The 17484-nt window shown below is 52.9% G+C and overlaps 6 protein-coding genes across 6 annotated transcripts; 4 read left to right on the forward strand and 2 right to left on the reverse strand.

Moving 5' to 3' along the window:
• Positions 1 to 955: 955 nt before the first annotated feature.
• Positions 956 to 1973, forward strand: RHO25_009578 (uncharacterized protein; the record flags this gene model as incomplete). Its single annotated transcript, XM_023601109.2, has 3 exons — positions 956 to 964; positions 1167 to 1580; positions 1641 to 1973. 3 exons carry the CDS (start codon positions 956 to 958, stop codon positions 1971 to 1973), a joined length of 756 nt encoding a protein of 251 aa, XP_023453593.1.
• A 426-nt stretch (positions 1974 to 2399) lies between these two features.
• Positions 2400 to 3639, forward strand: RHO25_009579 (uncharacterized protein; the record flags this gene model as incomplete). Its single annotated transcript, XM_023601110.1, has 3 exons — positions 2400 to 2582; positions 2739 to 3234; positions 3284 to 3639. The coding sequence occupies 3 exons, from the start codon at positions 2400 to 2402 to the stop codon at positions 3637 to 3639; spliced, it is 1035 nt and encodes a 344-aa protein (XP_023453592.1).
• Positions 3640 to 4162: 523 nt separating this feature from the next.
• RHO25_009580 (uncharacterized protein) lies at positions 4163 to 5034 on the forward strand (the record flags this gene model as incomplete). Its single annotated transcript, XM_023601111.2, has 2 exons — positions 4163 to 4426; positions 4492 to 5034. 2 exons carry the CDS (start codon positions 4163 to 4165, stop codon positions 5032 to 5034), a joined length of 807 nt encoding a protein of 268 aa, XP_023453586.1.
• A 179-nt stretch (positions 5035 to 5213) lies between these two features.
• Positions 5214 to 10902, reverse strand: RHO25_009581 (uncharacterized protein; the record flags this gene model as incomplete). Its single annotated transcript, XM_023601112.2, has 2 exons — positions 5214 to 6301; positions 6354 to 10902. The coding sequence occupies 2 exons, from the start codon at positions 10900 to 10902 to the stop codon at positions 5214 to 5216; spliced, it is 5637 nt and encodes a 1878-aa protein (XP_023453585.1).
• A 741-nt stretch (positions 10903 to 11643) lies between these two features.
• RHO25_009582 (uncharacterized protein) lies at positions 11644 to 14295 on the reverse strand (the record flags this gene model as incomplete). Its single annotated transcript, XM_023601113.2, has 5 exons — positions 11644 to 12314; positions 12365 to 13581; positions 13655 to 13712; positions 13782 to 13813; positions 13868 to 14295. 5 exons carry the CDS (start codon positions 14293 to 14295, stop codon positions 11644 to 11646), a joined length of 2406 nt encoding a protein of 801 aa, XP_023454098.2.
• A 354-nt stretch (positions 14296 to 14649) lies between these two features.
• On the forward strand, positions 14650 to 16924 carry RHO25_009583 (uncharacterized protein; the record flags this gene model as incomplete). Its single annotated transcript, XM_023601114.2, has 2 exons — positions 14650 to 14744; positions 14803 to 16924. 2 exons carry the CDS (start codon positions 14650 to 14652, stop codon positions 16922 to 16924), a joined length of 2217 nt encoding a protein of 738 aa, XP_023454099.1.
• Between the last annotated feature and the right edge of the window lie 560 nt (positions 16925 to 17484).

Genomic DNA, 17484 nt, shown 5'->3' on the forward strand with positions numbered 1-17484 from the left:
TTGGTGAATCGACGCCGAATCCTCGGGGCTATGTCACAGTCCATCGAATTTAATACAACACTGGGTTCGGAATAAGTTGGAATTTCAATCCCGTGTCCAACTCGCTCCTGTGACCGGATCCCCAAGCCTGCGTGGGCTTCACAGTGCGTTGTCAGTGACGATGGTGCTCTCTCAGCGCTGGAGAAGTGATCTTTTGGACCATAAAGGTTCAGCGATCCCATCATTGTTCGCAAATGGCTCAACCATGCCGATAGAGCGTTGCCTAGTCGCTCACAACTAGCCTCACCGCAACGTTTGCTGGCTTTAGTTGCACTCAATCTAGATGTGGATCCAGAATTCATGTGACCGGTGCCGTGTCTCCCAAAAGGACCTGACACGGACGGTGAAGAGCTGTTCTTATGCACATGTGCAGGCTTTGCAGCGGGCAATAGTGTGACGCGCCTCGAAGTGAAGCACGGCCGTGGAGAGATCTGTGGCAGCACCTGCTGACCTTGCCGAAACGTTCGAGATTTGTTACACCGCCCAATGTTGCATGTCTTGGCCAGCCGCGAGTGTCAAGCACAGCGCGCGATGTTCAATGGCATTGTGCCTCCATTGACCATATGTGCAAGGCAAGGATTCCAATTCGCTAGCAGCAACGAACTGTCGGTCAAGGCGTCACTAGTTCGATCTTGCCCGCGATTCTCACTTTCCAGCGAGAGGCGGAAGTGAAGGGCCGCGCCTTCTTACCCCACCACGCGGAAGTGTGACAGGGGTCTATTGCCCCACCAAGGCAACAGCTCATCAAGAATTAATTCCAAGATTCCTTTTCTTCCACCAACACATCAAACAAACCTCCACTTCCACTTCCACTTCTTCCTGTCAACACACACAACCAACCGTCACTGCAACCACACACAACCTCAATCCACTCAAACAACAAGCTCAAACTCATCAAACCCACACCGTCGTCAACATGGGCAAGGTACGTCACTAACCCCAGCTTTTTGTCGCCGGCGGCGAGCATCTTCTCCACGTCGTGCCATTGGCAGACTCCACGCTCTTCACACGCTCCCGCCGTCTAGCGATCCTGCGACAGGGCAGTTGGAGCCGCACTATTCCTGACGGCACCTCGTCGGCGCTCCCAAACACGCCAATGGCATTCAGCTAACTCGTGCCTTCCTCAGGTCAAGTACATCCTCCTCGACTGCGACAACACCCTCTGCCAGTCCGAGCGTCTGGCCTTCGAGGCATGTGCCGACCTCACCAACGAAGTGCTCAAGAAGTACAATGTCGATGCCACCTACACCACCGACAGCCTCCTCGAGGACTTTGTCGGCCACAACTTCCGCAACATGCTCATCGGCCTTCAGAAGAAGCACAACTTCTCCATGCCACAGGATGAAGTCGACAAGTACGTCGACATGGAGCTCGGCCGTGTCACTGCCAAGCTCTCTGAGAAGTGTGTCGAGTGTCCTGGCGTCACCGAGCAGCTCGAGTGGGCCAAGGCTCAAGGCTACCCAATGTCCGTCGTGTCGACTTCCGCCAAGCCACGCGTTGTTGCATCTCTCGAGAAGTGCAACCTGATGCGCTTCTTCTCGGTATGACCATCCTCATCACACATCAGAACAGTAGACCTCGTTGACTGACACTTATGACAGGATGAGCTCGTCTTCTCTGCCGCCACTTCCATGCCAGACGGCCCATCATCCAAGCCAGACCCCAAGATCTACTTGTACGCCTGCAAGCAGCTCGGCGTCAAGCCAGAAGAGTGCCTCACCGTGGAGGACTCCAAGTCCGGTGCCACCGCTGGCATGCGTGCTGGTATTCCGCTGATCGGCTACGTGGGCATCTACGGTCTCGAGGACGGTGCCGAGAAGGAGAAGCAGATGGAGAAGACGCTCACGGAGGTCACCAAGGCTGACTTCATCATGCACGACTGGAAGGAGTTCCCAGAGGCTGTGAAGCACATCGAGTCGAAGCTCAACAACTGAGTGGAGGACATGGAGTGACTGTTCTCTTGCGAGACAGCACTATTTCTGATTGCATTGACTTGAGCGAACCTGCAGCCACGAGGCTCCATCGAGTAGCGTACTCGAACCAGAAAGCGACGACATAGACAAAGGATTGAGCCAGGCGCTCGATACTGTAATGCGTATCCCTCTTTTGCCTATCGTTTCCCGTGATTGGTCATTAACGACTGTGCTGTTACGACGTGGACGCGAATGCGACTTGGCAGGTTGATCCTGCGATTCCTGCCTCGGGACGTGTTAGGCAGAAACGCGCTAGCGGCGTTGCCAAGACATATCTAGCAGGAGGATCAGTCCATAAAGACCCTACGCAGGTACTGTAGCTCAGCCTTCTATATCTGTCGCTCCAGGCCTGGGATTTTCAAAAAATTCAATCAGTTTGAACCCAACATGTCATCAACGTTGTTGGCTGCAGATGCTGCAGCACTTCGAACGAGCAGCCGAAAGCGTCCTCACATCTCTTACATCGAGGATGAACACTTCGACGAAGACGGCATTGACGCAGATGAAACAACTCAGACTGAGGACATCTATGACTATGAGGACGAAGACGACGGGACTTACGGCAAGAAGGTACGTTTGTTTGCGTTGAGGGACGAGCTCGAGCAATATATCAATTTACCTTCCTGCATGCTTATCCAAACACTGCTCGTTGTTTCATGATTGCAAGTGTCGCGGCTTTCTCGTTCGACCGCTTGCTGGGAGTTCCCCATAACTCACATATCACAGCGTACCTCCAAAACCAAAAGAGCAAAAGTCGCCAGAGCATTCGCAAAGCCGAGAAAGGATAAGAAAGTCAAGCCATTCCGCTTCTTGGACCTCTCCGCCGAACTTCGCAACCGAATCTACGAGTTCGCTCTGGTGGAGCCTAGCGAACTGACCTTGGTGGCTCGAACGAAGAATTATCGACGAGGCATTGTTCGTGGCGCAATTGACGTAGCTGAGACATCTCGGCATTATGGTAAGAAGTATCGTTATCGGTACTATGACTGCAGAATCGAAGGACATGACAAGGACGAAAGCGAGGAGCCGAAGAATGATGAGCGCTCTTTGGTCCCGAACCTGCTCGCAGTCAATAGACAGATCCGTGAAGAGGCGAGCAGCTACCTCTACAAGCAGGAACTGATACTTGAGGATACGAATGCGCTGCATATCTTTCTCGCCTGTATTGGGCCATCGAATCGAGAGCTTTTGACTGACGTGACTATTCGCGGATGGGGAGTTGGTAAGTACAGTTTGCTGGTGAAAGAGTGATAGCAACTGACAAGATTCAGGCAGAGGCACCATGAAAGGCTACAATTTTTCTGCGCTCACCATGCTCCAAGGTTGCACCAATCTGCAGTCTTTGCGTTTCGAGTGCAGCCTGGACAGGTATCTTGATTCAGCAAGCCTTGCTCGCCAGATCTATCGCGATGGCGTCTTCTTCCTTGAGGCCATTGGGGATGCGCAGGGCCGTTATGATGCCGCTGTGGACGTGGTGCAACTCGGTGACTGGCACTTCGACCCCAGCAAGCGTAATGGATGGTATGGAAAGAACACGGGCGAGTCAGCAGAAGTTATAACACAGAAGCGGCGTAGCGAGTTTGAAGCGGAGCTAAGGAGGCTGTTGGCCAGGGGTGCTAGACGTTAAGTCAAGCGTTTGTCGTGCGCTGGTACGCAAGAAGGAAGGCGGTCTACACGCCTTGGATTGTTGTTCTCATTCCTGTACGTGTCTGTATGGAGCTGCAGCATGATCGAGCTGCGAGTTTTTGACACAATATGGATGCTGGATATGAGAGTGTCAATTGTACTCATTATATTTCTCAAGAATTCTTGACACAGCAATCTGCAATCCTGTCTTGGAGACTTGGTGAGAACTCGATCGAGGCTGCAGAAACAATGTTGTTCTGCGCATGCGCGTGAACCGAAGGTCAGACATATCATAGCGTTCTTGCGCTATCTCGACTTGCTTAGAGGACGTTGCGTCCAATGCCATTCGATGGGAGCATGCTGGCAAGATATTGATGTAGTTAATGATCAAGAGTGAAAGACAAAAAGCCAGCAAGATGAGGTTCATTCCACGAAAGCTCCAGCCACTTCCACGCTTGCTCCGCAAAGACACCTGACCTCTTCCGGCGGTTCCACAATGCGACTTTCCCTCTGTCCACAACATCATGCTCGCCTCCGGCTTCACCAATGCCCCCATCTCGCGGCTCCTCGTCATTGGCACCGTACTCGCATCATTCCTCGCAACGCTGACTGACACAAAATACTACTTCTGGATCGACGTCCGCCCGCACCTCTTCGACTACCACCAATTCTGGCGACTGTTCACCTGGCAGCTATGCTACACCAACAGCACCGAAGTGCTCTTCGCAGCCATGACACTCTACAATCTTCGAGTCATTGAACGACTCTGGGGCAGCAGGAAATTCGCCGTACGGTCTTTTCTGTCCCTTCGCGCGCAGTCAGTCCCATCGCTGACAGGTAAGATGAATTCTAGTCTTTCATTCTATCCACTTTCATCTACAATACTCTCCTCCCGCCGATTCTCCTCGCTGCTGTCATTCGGCCTTTGAGCTTCGGAAAGATCAATTACTTACCTGCTGGACCTACCCCGATCGTCTTTGCGCTTTTGGCGCAGTACCACGCTGCGATTCCGCATATTTACAAATATCGCATTTCCACGTCGACGAACAATAATGCGGCTGAGGAGTCGGGTTTGATGCTCACGTCGAAGGTCACGTCGTACCTTATGCCTTTGCAGCTTGCGCTGTCGCAACTTCCTGGTTCGGCGTTGGCGGCTGGTGTTGGGTGGATTGTGGGGTTTGCGTACAGGAGGGAGATCTTGCCTGGTGCTGCGAAGTGGAGAGCACCTGCTTGGCTGGTAGGAGGAAGTGAGCAAAGAGAGCGATACGAGCATTTGAGGCGGAGAATGGAGGGCGAAGCTGGAAGGGCTACGGGAGTGGATACGGATGCTGGACAACAGGCTAGGAGGAGAGGTGTGCTGGGAGGACTGGCAGATCAGTTTAGAGGAGCTTTCTGAGTGCATTAAATGGGACACATCTGCGGCATCGATAGGAAGTGCTGCGTTGAGACGCCATAGCTGAAATATAAAGCACTACAATTGCATTTTTGGCATCTGTTCCTGCAAGAACAGTAGCATTCGTCCCGGCAGTCTTGTTCTATTCTGCAATCTAACTCTATTGATCCATTTGCCCACATCTAAGCCCACATGGCGCGGAACTTGACAGTGAACTCGGCGTGCAACTTTTGGAAAGCCTTCAGGACGTTCTTCAAACCCTCACCACCTTCACCATCCCAGGCACTGTTTGCCAGCTCTTGTGCAAGAGCCTCAGCCTCCTCACCAACAGAGTGCTCAAGCGCAGCCTGAACATCGTCTTCGTCCTCGCTTCCAGCCAAGTCCTCCCAGCTGTCTGCATTCTTCGCTTGCTTCTTGGTCGGAGCTGCCGGTCTGCCAGTGCTGGTTGCAGTGCGGTCAACGAGACCGACCGCACTGTCTCCGCCAACGCTTGGACCAGAGACAGTACTCTCAGTCTCAGTCGCTGCAACCTTATCATCCTCTGCCTCCTCGTGAGCATCCATGTTGCCCATGACCTCGAGCATGTCCAGATCGGTAGCTTCGCTGATCTTCATGAAATTCATGAGGCTGGTGATGATGGTTGCCAAAACGAGGGAGAAATCGTTCAGGAGGAACCAAATATCCGAACGAGAAACGCGGTTGGCACGTTCGATTGTGTGCACATCTCCGTGCTTGAAGAAGTCCAACAGATAGGCGTTCAATGGCACTTCCAGCTCCTCTGGGTAGACATCCATGTGCGGGATTACAGCCTCCTCGAGGAACACGCCATCTCGGACCGTGTGACAGAGATCGTGGATATTCTCGAATTCATCTCCAGCTCCAGACAGTGCAACGAAAGATGATCTGAGACGAGACGGTGGCAGCGAAGGGATGCTCGCTGGTGCCGAAGACCCATCTGGGCCCGCGTTAATACCTGATAGAGGCAGTTTGCGGTCTTCGTCCTTGATGTGCTGATCGACGAAGGTCGCAACATATCCGCGGTAGACGGAAAGCGTCTGCTTGTTGTGTTCCACCAAGATATCGGAGGCGGATTTTGGCATCGGCGGCAGAAAAACGACAGACGATGATGGCTTAACGACCTTCTTACGGTATTCCTCATCAGACTGTCGACATTCGATCCGACCGAAGAGATGAGATAGCACGAGCATCAAGGACTCCAAGGTGCCTTTCTCATTCTTTTCCACCTCAGCGCAGAGCTTGTGGAAGTAGCCTAGGTACGTGTTAGATGTGAAGTAAAACAGGGGATACGGTGTGGAACTTACCTTCTTTGAGGAGAGCATGGAAAGCAAAAGACGAGTTTTCTGTGAAGTACAAGTGCGACACGAGTCCAGCAAAGTTCAGAGGCGCGCCGTCGTTTCCGAGCAGTTGTTGGCGTCGTAGATACTCAATCGAGAACCGGAGATGGTGCATCGTCTGCTCTTTGAATGACTTGCCACCCATGTACATGCGTGGCTGCGATAACAGAGCATTGATAGCGCTATTGGCATATTTGGAGCCCTTCGATTCGTGCAACAGGGTAAAAAGACGCAGGACCAGAGTAGTCGTCAGCGGGAAATGACCGTTGAGATCTGGCAGACGAGAACTGAGCAGTCTGCAGACCTTCTGGCGAGAAACACCTTGGAAGACCACATTTCCAAGCAAGTCGAATCCACGTCGTCCTGCTCGTCCTGCACACTGGCGGTAGTTGAGAGCCGTCAAGAAGACTGAATCGCCGGAGAAGACTACAGTCTTGCACGGCATGTTGATACCCAGCGCGAGTGTCCCGGTTGCGATGATTACTCTCAAGAATCCTTTGCGGAACAAGATTTCGACGATCTGGCGGAGCTTTCTGTTGAGACCAGCATGATGGACACCGATTCCACGATAAAGAGCTTCAATGAAAAACTCGGGAACCTCGCGACGTCGCAATTGACGCACTAAGATCTCAAGATCGGATTTCAACACTTTCGTGTAGTCTGCGAAATGGTAGTTCTCCGAGGGAGCGTCAGGATCGAATGACTCCCACTTGGATACTCCATCATCAGTTCCATCGCGTTCGAGGTCGTTTTTGGAGCCCTTCTCGTCTCCTTCTCCCTGCAACTTTGTCTTCTTCGCGGTAGCTTTGGCGTTGCGGGCGTTGTTCTTGGCCTTAATCTTCTTGTACTCCTCGAAGCGCTCGAGTGTCTTTGCCCACTTTGGACCGCTCTTGACTTGCTTCTCCTCAGCTGATTGCAACTGGCCAACAACCTCTTTGCAAATACGCTCGCACTCATGGCGGTCGTAATTGAAGAAGATCGCGGGGATTGCGTCCTGCTCGTGGAGGCGGCACAGGAGTGCTAGAGTCGACGAGGCAGGACGATCTTCCTCGATCCGCGTCAATGCACCAGTGTCTGTCTGCTCGGGATCAGTTGCAAAGACCTCTTCGCGAGCTTCGTTCCGGAACTCTTGCCCCAGTTCTTGCACAACTTTATCATATGGCGAGCTTGGATCGTTCAGCCAATCGCTGAGAAGATTCTTCAAGTTTTTCTCCCAGTTCAGGATATCAATCTTGCGAGAGACTTCGGGTAACGCCTTAGCCGGGCTCAGAGAGGCAGGTACCTTGTGCTTCTCAGTCTCGAACTTGGTCATTGCTTTCCACAAAGTAAAGCAATCACGTGGCTCAAGCGAAAGATCTTTGGGGATGCCACGAGATTTATCCATCAGTCCTGCAACAGGATGAATGAAGCTGAATCCAGTGAGGCCTTCGAGACCAAGAGACCCGAATGCTCTCTTCGCCGAAATTCCGTGGAAGCCGAACTTCTTGGGTGGGACATAGAAGTACTTGCGCAGGTCAGAGTAACGGTATGGATGGTGCACTGTCACCAACTCCTTCCCAATCGCTTGCTGTGTGGTCGCAAGCCAGTCACTGAATTCCTTGGGATTGCCAACGGTGGCCGAAAGTGCGATGATGGGGCATGGCGCCATCAAAAGCAGCTGCTCCCAAACAACTCCGTCCTCGGCTTGTCCGATAGAATGAATCTCATCGAAAATGATACGCTTGACGCGCGATGACCACGTGTTGGCGTGAGCTGGGGATAAAAGCATGATCTGAAGTACATGAGGTACCGTGACAAGAACCTGGCAACCCACCGGGTTGTTGATTCTGTAATCTCTCGTGTGAATAGCCCAAACGGACTTGCCACCGTACTTAAACTTCTTAGAGTATCGTGCTTGCACTTCTGCGGCAATTTGGTTGACGAGTGCCTTTGTAGGGGCGACGTATACGAGTACGCCGTCGTCGTCCGCCTCGAGGACCTTTCGCATGGCGTAGAAGGAGATGAATGTTTTACCAGCAGATGTGGGAGCAACAACAAAGGCAGATTTGTCAGCGTCAATGGTGTCTAGCACAGTACGCTGCCAGCCATCAGGCTTGAAATCGACACGGTGGTCGGATTTCGAATCGAAGGAGCGCTCAAGGTAAGGCCCACACTCGATCAATTGGAATTCGCGCGATGGCAGCTCGACTGCGAGACCATCTGATTTGCCAGAAAGTGCGAAGGTGAAAGCCAATTTCCTGTCGACTGAGCCCTCTGTGTAGGCCGGAAGTGGTGGGAGGTTAAGACTTGTTCGTGTCAATTCCAGGTTCTTCGCGATTGTCTTTGACAATACTCCATGCTGCGCGATACGGCGGCAGTGATCCCAGATCAAGGCGGCAACTTGTGCTCTGCTTTTCTTTTCGCCACGGCGGCATGCATCTGTCCAGAAGTGAAGGAGGTTGCTGACGAGATAGAGCTCTCCTTCAGCCCCAAAAACTTCCCTCCAAGCCGGCTGGATGTTGGTAAGGTACTCTTTCGCCTTGCGGTAACGTCCTCGAGGATCCTTGTCCGCCTCAAAGCCTTTGCAAGAGACTTGCCACGCAGCATGGATCTTGTCACTTGCACTCTCATCCTTCTTGGCTTTCGCTGCCGCGATGTTGTTGAGCATGGCTTGCTTGCCGGCGTTCTTCTGAGCAGTCTTGCCGCCCTTCTTTCCTCCAGATTTGCCTTTGCTCTGCACCGAGCTCGTGCTGTCGGTGTCGGAGTCTGCTGGTGAAGCAGTGCCACTCTTGATTGGAGCCTGTTTGACAGCACCGACGATGATGGTCTCGGGTTCCAGGCTTTTGCCCACCGCGTTTGTTAGAGAAGCTGCGTATGTCCGCATCTCAGCCATAAACAGCTGGTTTCTGCGATCCTCGCGAGCTTTCTTCCTGGCTTCCTTCGTATCTGTTGGTGCAACAGCCACAGGTTTGGCGGCGATTGGCTTCTTGTAATTGTGCCAATGGGTGACCTCGCGAAAAATTCTCTGCGCCTGAGCACTGCCTGGAGATTCTGCTGATGTAGTCTTAATCTTCACCAAGTCGAGATGCTTGTCGAATATCTGATTGGCAAATGGCAGGACCCTTACAGTCTTCTCTGCTGGAGCCTCCTGGGCTGGTATGGGCTTTGCATCAGCCGACTCAGATGGCATAGCGCTGGTGTCGATCTCTGCCTGTTGCGAGATGGCATGAAGGGCCGCCAGAAGCTCGTCAAGCGTACGCTTCACCTCAGACGTGACCTGTGGCTTTGAGTTTGCCACGTTCAGAAATAAGCGGCCGTCGATGAAGTCGAATATGTCCACCGCATTCTCGCTCCCCTTCAGATCGTCGAAGCTCGCACTGTTCAAAATGGCTTCAGCAGTAGCTGACAGGCCATTAAGGAAATCCTGTATCTCATTGCTCGCACCGCTCACTTGCACACGGCGTCCTGATATCGGGAGATGCTCAAGAAGAGCAGTGTGAAGCAGGAAAGTGGCGCCAAGACGGGCAGCTACTGCCACGTCCACGTTGGCATTCTCACGAAACATGCTTGCAATCGTCAACACTGCCAAACACTGCCTATGCGACAGACCAGTCGATTGTGACCGAAGTTTCCCCAGGTCTGCTGTCACATCCAGTTGTGGCAGGCTGGAGCTGTTAGGGGTGAACTGAAGCCCACTTTTCGCAAGTTTCGCTGTGCGTCTCCCTGTCTCTAGCACCATGGTCATGACTTTGGTATCGCGCCATTCAAGTCCATTGACCAGTGCCACGTTGTAACCCCGTCCGATGAAAGACAGAATCATCTGCCGCAGCGCAACTCTGTGAGCTTTCGGTGAGGGCGAGTCCAAATCGTCTACATTTCGATTGGACTTGCGGTCAACGGCTCGTGCTCCATCGTGCGCCATCAAGAAGTACGGAGATGTTTCTTTAAGGTAGTCAATGAAAGTGGGCGAGTTCCAAGAATCGAAGACATCGATATGAATGTCTGGGTGGACTCTTGCAATGTTCGCTTGCAAGTGGCGAATCACGGCCGCCCTTGTCAGGTAAAATCGGCTGGCAGTCGCATCGTCTGCGAGCGGAGGAAGACAGAGCTTCCTATTGCTCTCGAAGAATATGATGTTGAAATTGCACTTCCTCTTAACCAATTGATGAAGGAAATGTTCCACGTTGTAGACTGCGTGCAGAAGTTGCAAGCCAGGAGAAAAGTCCAGCTTCTCGTCATCCAAACATCTCCGCAGCATCGAGTCGCCTTCGATCAGGAAAAGCTCGTCTCCAGCATAGTCGCCAACCAGGTCGACTCGTCGAGATTGCAGCTTGCGGTACAGCGGTAGAGTCTCCGTTCCATCATCCTCGACTTTGGGCTTGGCAGATGATTCGTCGACTTCTTCCTCGTCCGACTCTACACTTGAAGACTCTTCATCGCTGGTGACATCAGTACTTGTCCCATTTTCGCCTTTTGGGACTTCAGCAGTGGTCTGCTCTGTCACATCGCCCCGCGGGGCGCCCACTTGAGCACTCATCCTGGCGAACGTCCGATATTCGCTTGGACTCAGTGCGGCGCCTTCATCAAAAGTCCCTGCCGCTTGATCAACGAATTGCTGAGAAGATTCTGTGTTGAGGCGCGTCGGCTGTGTAGCTCCGAAAATGGCAATGTTGTTGTATGGAAGTTCGTTCGAATCTGTGGGTCAAACGCAGTTGGGATGACGATTAGCGCCAAGACTCACTCACTTTATCCTTGTCCTGCGATAACGATAACGCCTCGATTTATAGCACATGGCGGTCTGGGAGGCACGAGACAGAGATTCTTACTTAGGACGTTTCGCTACACAAATAACCGCTATATGAATGTTGTACATGCTATCGATATCTTGCTGGTGCGTCTTGATCGCGTGCGGTTCAAAGCGCGAGAAAACCGCATCATTCAGACCAATTACCGTCGACGTCTGTTAGCTTCGAACTCGTGAGAGGACGAAATGCTCGAGACATCATGTTCCCATCTCTTCGCACGGCTTGCCATGACTTCGCGAGTGGTGTAAGTGTGAGCACTTGCTCATGGCTGCGCCAGTATATGCATGCATCTTTGATGATGACTCGTGCAGTCAGTTCCGCGAATTTCCTCAGCCCGTTCATTGCTCCATCTGCTGGTCAGAAGCCTTTACTGTGCTCGACAGATTGCGAACCAGCAAATTTATAAGCTCCGGATCTTCTTGTCGTGCTTCAGTGTCGCCATCGTGGTATCGTTTGGGCTTGTCGAATGGACTCTACCCATGCGACTGTCCCTGGCCCACGGCGTACAAGGGCTCCAGTATACGCCAGCTCCATTCCGCGATGCCGTCTACTTGTCGAACATCCCGAACCCACTCCAACATGCACGAAACCGTACTCGTAATTTCGTCGCGATTAACGTGCTCATCGCATATGCGCCTGAGGCACTCATTCTCAGTGGTCATTCGCAGTATGAGCAAGATACCCATGAAATTCTGGGTCCATGCAAAAAGGTGCGGTACCAGGCGCTTCTTATTTTTCGGTGGAGCCATGGCCATGGGCCACAAGAGGGATGCTCTGATTGCTAGACCGCAGTAGTTGGCGTCTTCCTCAGTCATGAGTTCTGGAAAGTGTAGCGCCTTGTATACAAAAGGTCGATACATCATGAAGCGGGCGTAGTAGAATCGAGTCCGCAGCTGGGCTGTGACGAGATCAAGATTGTATTTGTGACCTATTGGTACTGGGCCTTGATCGGGACTGAAAAGCGGTTCGTTGGGTCTTCGTCCAGTGATATCGATATTTGGAAAGTCCAGTTGTTCGGTATCCTGCCACTGCAATGGCCGCGGCAGCAGCGAGCGCCATGATTCAAGCTGACGGGCCATTTCTCGAATGACAGTTACTGGAGGTCCACCGTAATCATCTGAAGATTCGGATTGTGTCGATGATGCTGCTCGTGATTAGTGATTGCCTACAGCACTTTGCCTTCGTGTCACTCACATTCATGGATTACTTCGTGGATCCGCGATATCAGCCTTCGCAAAGCGATCATGGCAAGAAAGTGGTACTGAAAATGCGATCGATCTCTGTCTTCATATGTCGAGGCGCCACTAGTGTGCACGGGAAAGCCTGGAGTGTGCATTTCCTGGCCCTCGGTAAAGTAGGGCAAGGGAACCACGTCTTCGAAGGTCTGGATGCCACTCTGGGGCAGATCAAGGTCCAAGTGATAGAGGTCCTCGCTAAGGACACAAGTCCAGTACGCCCTTTTCACCAGATCTCCGTGATGAGACTGCCAATCGATAGTCTCGCACTTGAGAAGCACCTGACATGCCATGGACGCAGTCACTGTCGATCGCCAGAAGTCGAGATGCTTCGCGGTGGCTTCATAGTATGTGCCTTGCAGAAGTAGAATTTGCACGTTCTCTAGCGACATCTGTGTGGCCACAAAGCCAAGTCTACGTCGCGCCTCATTGAAAGTCTCCAGGCCAGGGGGCCGCTCAGCAGTACCCCCGCGGAATCCGCTTGGGGTACCGTTGACCATGCTGATCGGTCGCTCAAAGACACCCTCGGATGCGACTTGCCCCAATGCCAGAACTAGCAACGCAAGAACGCTGCTCGATTCTCCATCTGCAAAACCGCGTTGCAGAATGGGATTAATGATTCCCGACATGAACGTATCCCGGTTCAGCACTGGAGCCAGAACATTGAAGGTATTGAAATATGCGTCGCAGTACTCTTGAATGCGCGGGGGCGTTAAAGCATGAAACGCTACTCGAGGGGGCTTGCTTTGCCCGCCAGCGGGATCTTGGACATAGTAGCTTTGTAGACCCGGCTCTGCGGGAAGAGGGTCTTGGTGGCTCCTCATTTCTTGTTTGATAAACCATTGAGTGCCTTCCTGGAGCACATATTGCAGGTCGGACGCCGCGCTGATGCCAGAATTGACAAGGTGTATGTACACGCTAGGCCAAAGTATGATCTTGTGTGGCACCGTTAGATGATGGTATCCTTGCTGCAATTCGGTGGGAAATCTCGGCGTGCTCTGTTCATTGCCACTTTGATACTGTCGTAAAGATGTTGCTGGAGTACTGGTCGCAGCTCCGTGGCTTGATACATTTGTCTCTGGTGTACTGGATCCTGTTGACCCCAGGGCGAGATTATCGAATTTATTCTCCAATCTCGTCAGGGTGTCGAGAATGTGGACCATGGTTTTGTCCTTCCTGCCCAGGTTTAATCAGCGCACTTTCTTGGTCAGGCGGAGCCGCTCCTCCTGGACACTATACAGTCACGTACTTCGTTGGGAGCGGCTCTCTGTAGACGCATTCGACATTGAGCCTGCGGCACAGACCACCTAGAGGGCGTAAGCTATTTCGTACGCTATGGGCTTCGAATTGTTCGTCCGAGTGGGTGTCCTACGCACACTTGGGGCGCGCTTCGTCACATTTGCTCTTTCTAGCAAGGCGTTAGTTGCACAGCGCTGTGTTGCTGCCAACTGGTCACTCATACCTGTTCCGACACGTTTGACACGCTTGGGCCGCGATCACGGCCCTTTCGCGTCGATGCGCACTCTCTGCGAAGCCGTGAGGCGAAGTCGAAGCCATGGCGGGATCTGGCTGTTGCGGGTCCATCGAATCGCAAGGTGCACAATTTGCTTGTCGCGCGCGCACTGGGAGAGTGGGTCGGATCGAGCATCTGGCGTTCTGAGAAGTTATCTGGTGCAGTCGCCACCAAGCTTCGCCCGCATTTTGAACCTCCGCCTGGAAGGCGCGATGCTGACACCGACAATCTCGCCTGCCTGCCGTGCTATTTGTGCCTCGTGCTATCAGTCGCGTGGCGTGTCTCTCAGCGGACGACGATCTGTTCTGGCGTTGAGTTGTGCGACACCACGTCAATCGGCCCCGTCTCTGAAGATTGACGTTGTTCTTGGCGACCATGGGAATGACCAGGTTCGGCGCTTGCTCCGTAGACCAGCCGAACGGTGCGAAGCTTCCTCAGTGATCTCGATCGTCGCAAACCTGGCCGCTCATCCTCAGAACGTGCCTGATGCCGGTGAATAGCGTGTCGGCCCGACGTTCGAGAGTGGTTGGAAGCTGCAAACGATCCCGGATGTAGCTGTTGCTGCAGCCTGTCGTGGAGGAGGGTTGCTGACGAGATGTTGGGTCGATTTATGTCTCGTCACGTGTTCACGCGCTTCGCTACGCGGTCCAGCACGTCTTCCTCATCGAAGCTTCCGCGGACGATAATTCAGCATCGCGTCTGCCGCAAAAACATGCTGCATCAGGCCCGCCATGACCACGGCCGTGTATCGCAGCAGTCCGGCAATGTCGGTGCCGCTGACACAGAACACTGCGCCTGTTCTGGAATTCAACTGTCTATACACGCAGTAAGTCGCCCCGAGGACACCCGGCTTGTCCGACGTACTGCTCACAACTCTCGCACAGTGATGCTCACAAGAAGCGACGCAAATGGCAAGATGGCTTCCTCCGCTTTCATACTTTCAACAAACGTGTCATGGTCTACGATATCCCGCGGAATTTCATCGGAGACGTGCACTGGGCGGGCAGCGAGGCGATTCAAGATGGTGATGAGATCACGCTGCAGCAGGGCGGCGTGCTGGTTGAAGTTGGGGAGAGTGTTGGCCAGACGCAGACCGATCTGACAGAGTTGAGGAAGAGCAAGAGCAAGACCAAAGGGCCATCATCATCTTCATCGCCAGAAAGAGCGGCGCAAATGGCGAGACCGCAGCCCACCGCAGGCCTGCAGAGAACCAGTGCACAAGCACCACTGAAGCACAAATCATTGAACACACTTCTCGGGACACCGAGAGGACCGATTGGCAAAGCCCAGCTACCCACCAAATCTCCATTCGAGGAGAGGCATGCTCGTATGGAGAACGAAGAGTGGGAGAACGGGCGAGCACCCAAGCGCGCCCGGGTCGAGATTGAGACACGACCGAACGCCAATGAAACGCACAGGGGCTCTAGGAAAGGAGAAATTCAGGCTCCGTTGTGGGCAAGGACCGCTGATGCCGCCAAACGAAAAGCGCAAACATCTACGCACGAGAATGACCAACAGTCGGGCACGAAGGAAGTGATCGATCTATCGTCCGACGCGCCAACACAGGACGATCACCGGCCTGGATTCTCAGATGACATTCTTGAGAGTTCTCCAATGCCTCCGTCAAAGGCGCGTACCAACACAGACCATGATGCACCTGTCAGATCTAGTTCTCCCGCCTTTCAAGTACAAGAGCTGGCGTCCGATCGTAACCGCAAAATGGCCGGCAAGCAGACAGAACCTGACACGAATCAGCGTAGTGCAACAAACGATCGTACAGAGCAACGCAAGAAAGCTATAGAAAGAGTGACAGCTGAGAGCCCGTCAGCACAGCGGCGACAGAAGGCTCCGTCTGGTACGCACCACAGCGTTGCGGATAACAGGCCGATAGATACGACAATTCTTCCCAAGCGGATTGTCGCAACAGAACGTGGTCAAACTCTCCGCCTGAGCAGTACTGGACGAAGAAAGAGAACGTTATTGTGCCACGATCAGCTAATGAAACCCGTTAAAGATGCTTCAACAACGACTGCAGGAGTCAACCCGTCATCGTCTCTGAGTCAAGCTACTGACGGAGATCAAATCGACCGAGGGTCAACGCTGCGCGACAAGGTTGAGGCTCGACTTGCGCACATCAATGCGAAGAGGAAGGCATCAAAACGGTCTAGCGTGACTGAAAGCCACGTTGAAAGTCGTCCAGACGACTTGAGAACAAGTGCTGGTTACCTGGTTGACAGCAGCGTCGAAATGCAAGAAGGACCTGTTCCAGAATCTGCTGGCGAAGGAAATGTCTTGCGAGCTGGGCAAGAGCGTGAAACGTCTGCAACACGATTGGCGCGACTGGATGGCCTCATGCTACCGCCAGCAGCCCCTCGACCAGCAACCGTACATGAGCCCCAGCCTGAAGTACCTTATAGAAGATCAGTATCACCTGCGAAGGAGACGAGAACGCTCCGACGTGTATTATCCGACACAACACACCCTACCAAGTCGAAAAGGTTACCAGGTGCTCCAGTGCGGTACACGCCATCCCCTACGAGGAGGTCGCGCGAAAACACTCCTGGACCCGGATCTCGCGATAGGCAGACAACGCCAGTGCCGGCGGGAGGCAAACCAGCCAGAGCTGCTCGCTCGCCTCCTGATAGGACTGCATACAGGAAGAAGGGGCCACTGCAGAAGTCTGTGAGCTTGAACGTGACGTCGAATGGCACATCAACGGTCATCCTGAGCAAACCATTTCACGCACCAGGCAAGGCAAATGCAAAACCGAAGCGTACTGAGGAGCCAAAAGATCTGGGGCCATGGAGTCGAGAGGCCTTTGATCTTTTCACTTGGCGGCCACCGGGCTGGAATGAAGATGCTTGGTGCCTGGGAAAGGGAGAAGGCTCGAAGGATGATGAAACAGTAGGAACAGCCTCAGAGAAACGCGCGGATGCTGCACCTCCACCTGGCTTGAGTGGTGGTACAGCTCTGCCCATGTTCGGGAGACCTGTGGTGCGCTTATGAACGACAGATACCCAATAAGTTACGAATGCATATGACCTGTACACACAGATAGAAACATAGACACATAAACCTATACACGCTCATTGGAAGATTTCACACATGCAACGATGAGAAAGAGACTTGTGACAGATGTTCCGACAAGTCAGTCTGCATTATTCAATGGTATCTTCGGTCTTGCTACCTGGCCTGCATCAGTGGTTCGATGTCCAGAAGCATGCCTGGAGCAGCATAATGTACAGTGCTATTAGTCTGCGGCAACGATAGCATGGAGCCCCAATGTGGGAGCCATTCTTTGATCCTTTCCATCAGCTGGCCACACGCATTGTGGCCTCTGTCGTACAGCATACGCTTTTTTTTTTTGTGTTTCACTCCGTCCGCAAATGCAATGCCGATCATAGCATCATCATAGAAAAGACAGGGCATACGACAGGACCCGTTGCTTTCTATTGATAGCAGAAGCCCATCGGCGCTCGCAATGTGTTCTTGTACAGACCACAAGATCGCAGTTATGTTGGTCTTCTTCGTGTCGTTAAACGTTCCTCGGCATCCAATGCAGTAGT

Source organism: Cercospora beticola, chromosome 6 (genome assembly GCF_033473495.1).
Source record: "Cercospora beticola chromosome 6, complete sequence".
Taxonomy (NCBI): domain Eukaryota; kingdom Fungi; phylum Ascomycota; class Dothideomycetes; order Mycosphaerellales; family Mycosphaerellaceae; genus Cercospora; species Cercospora beticola.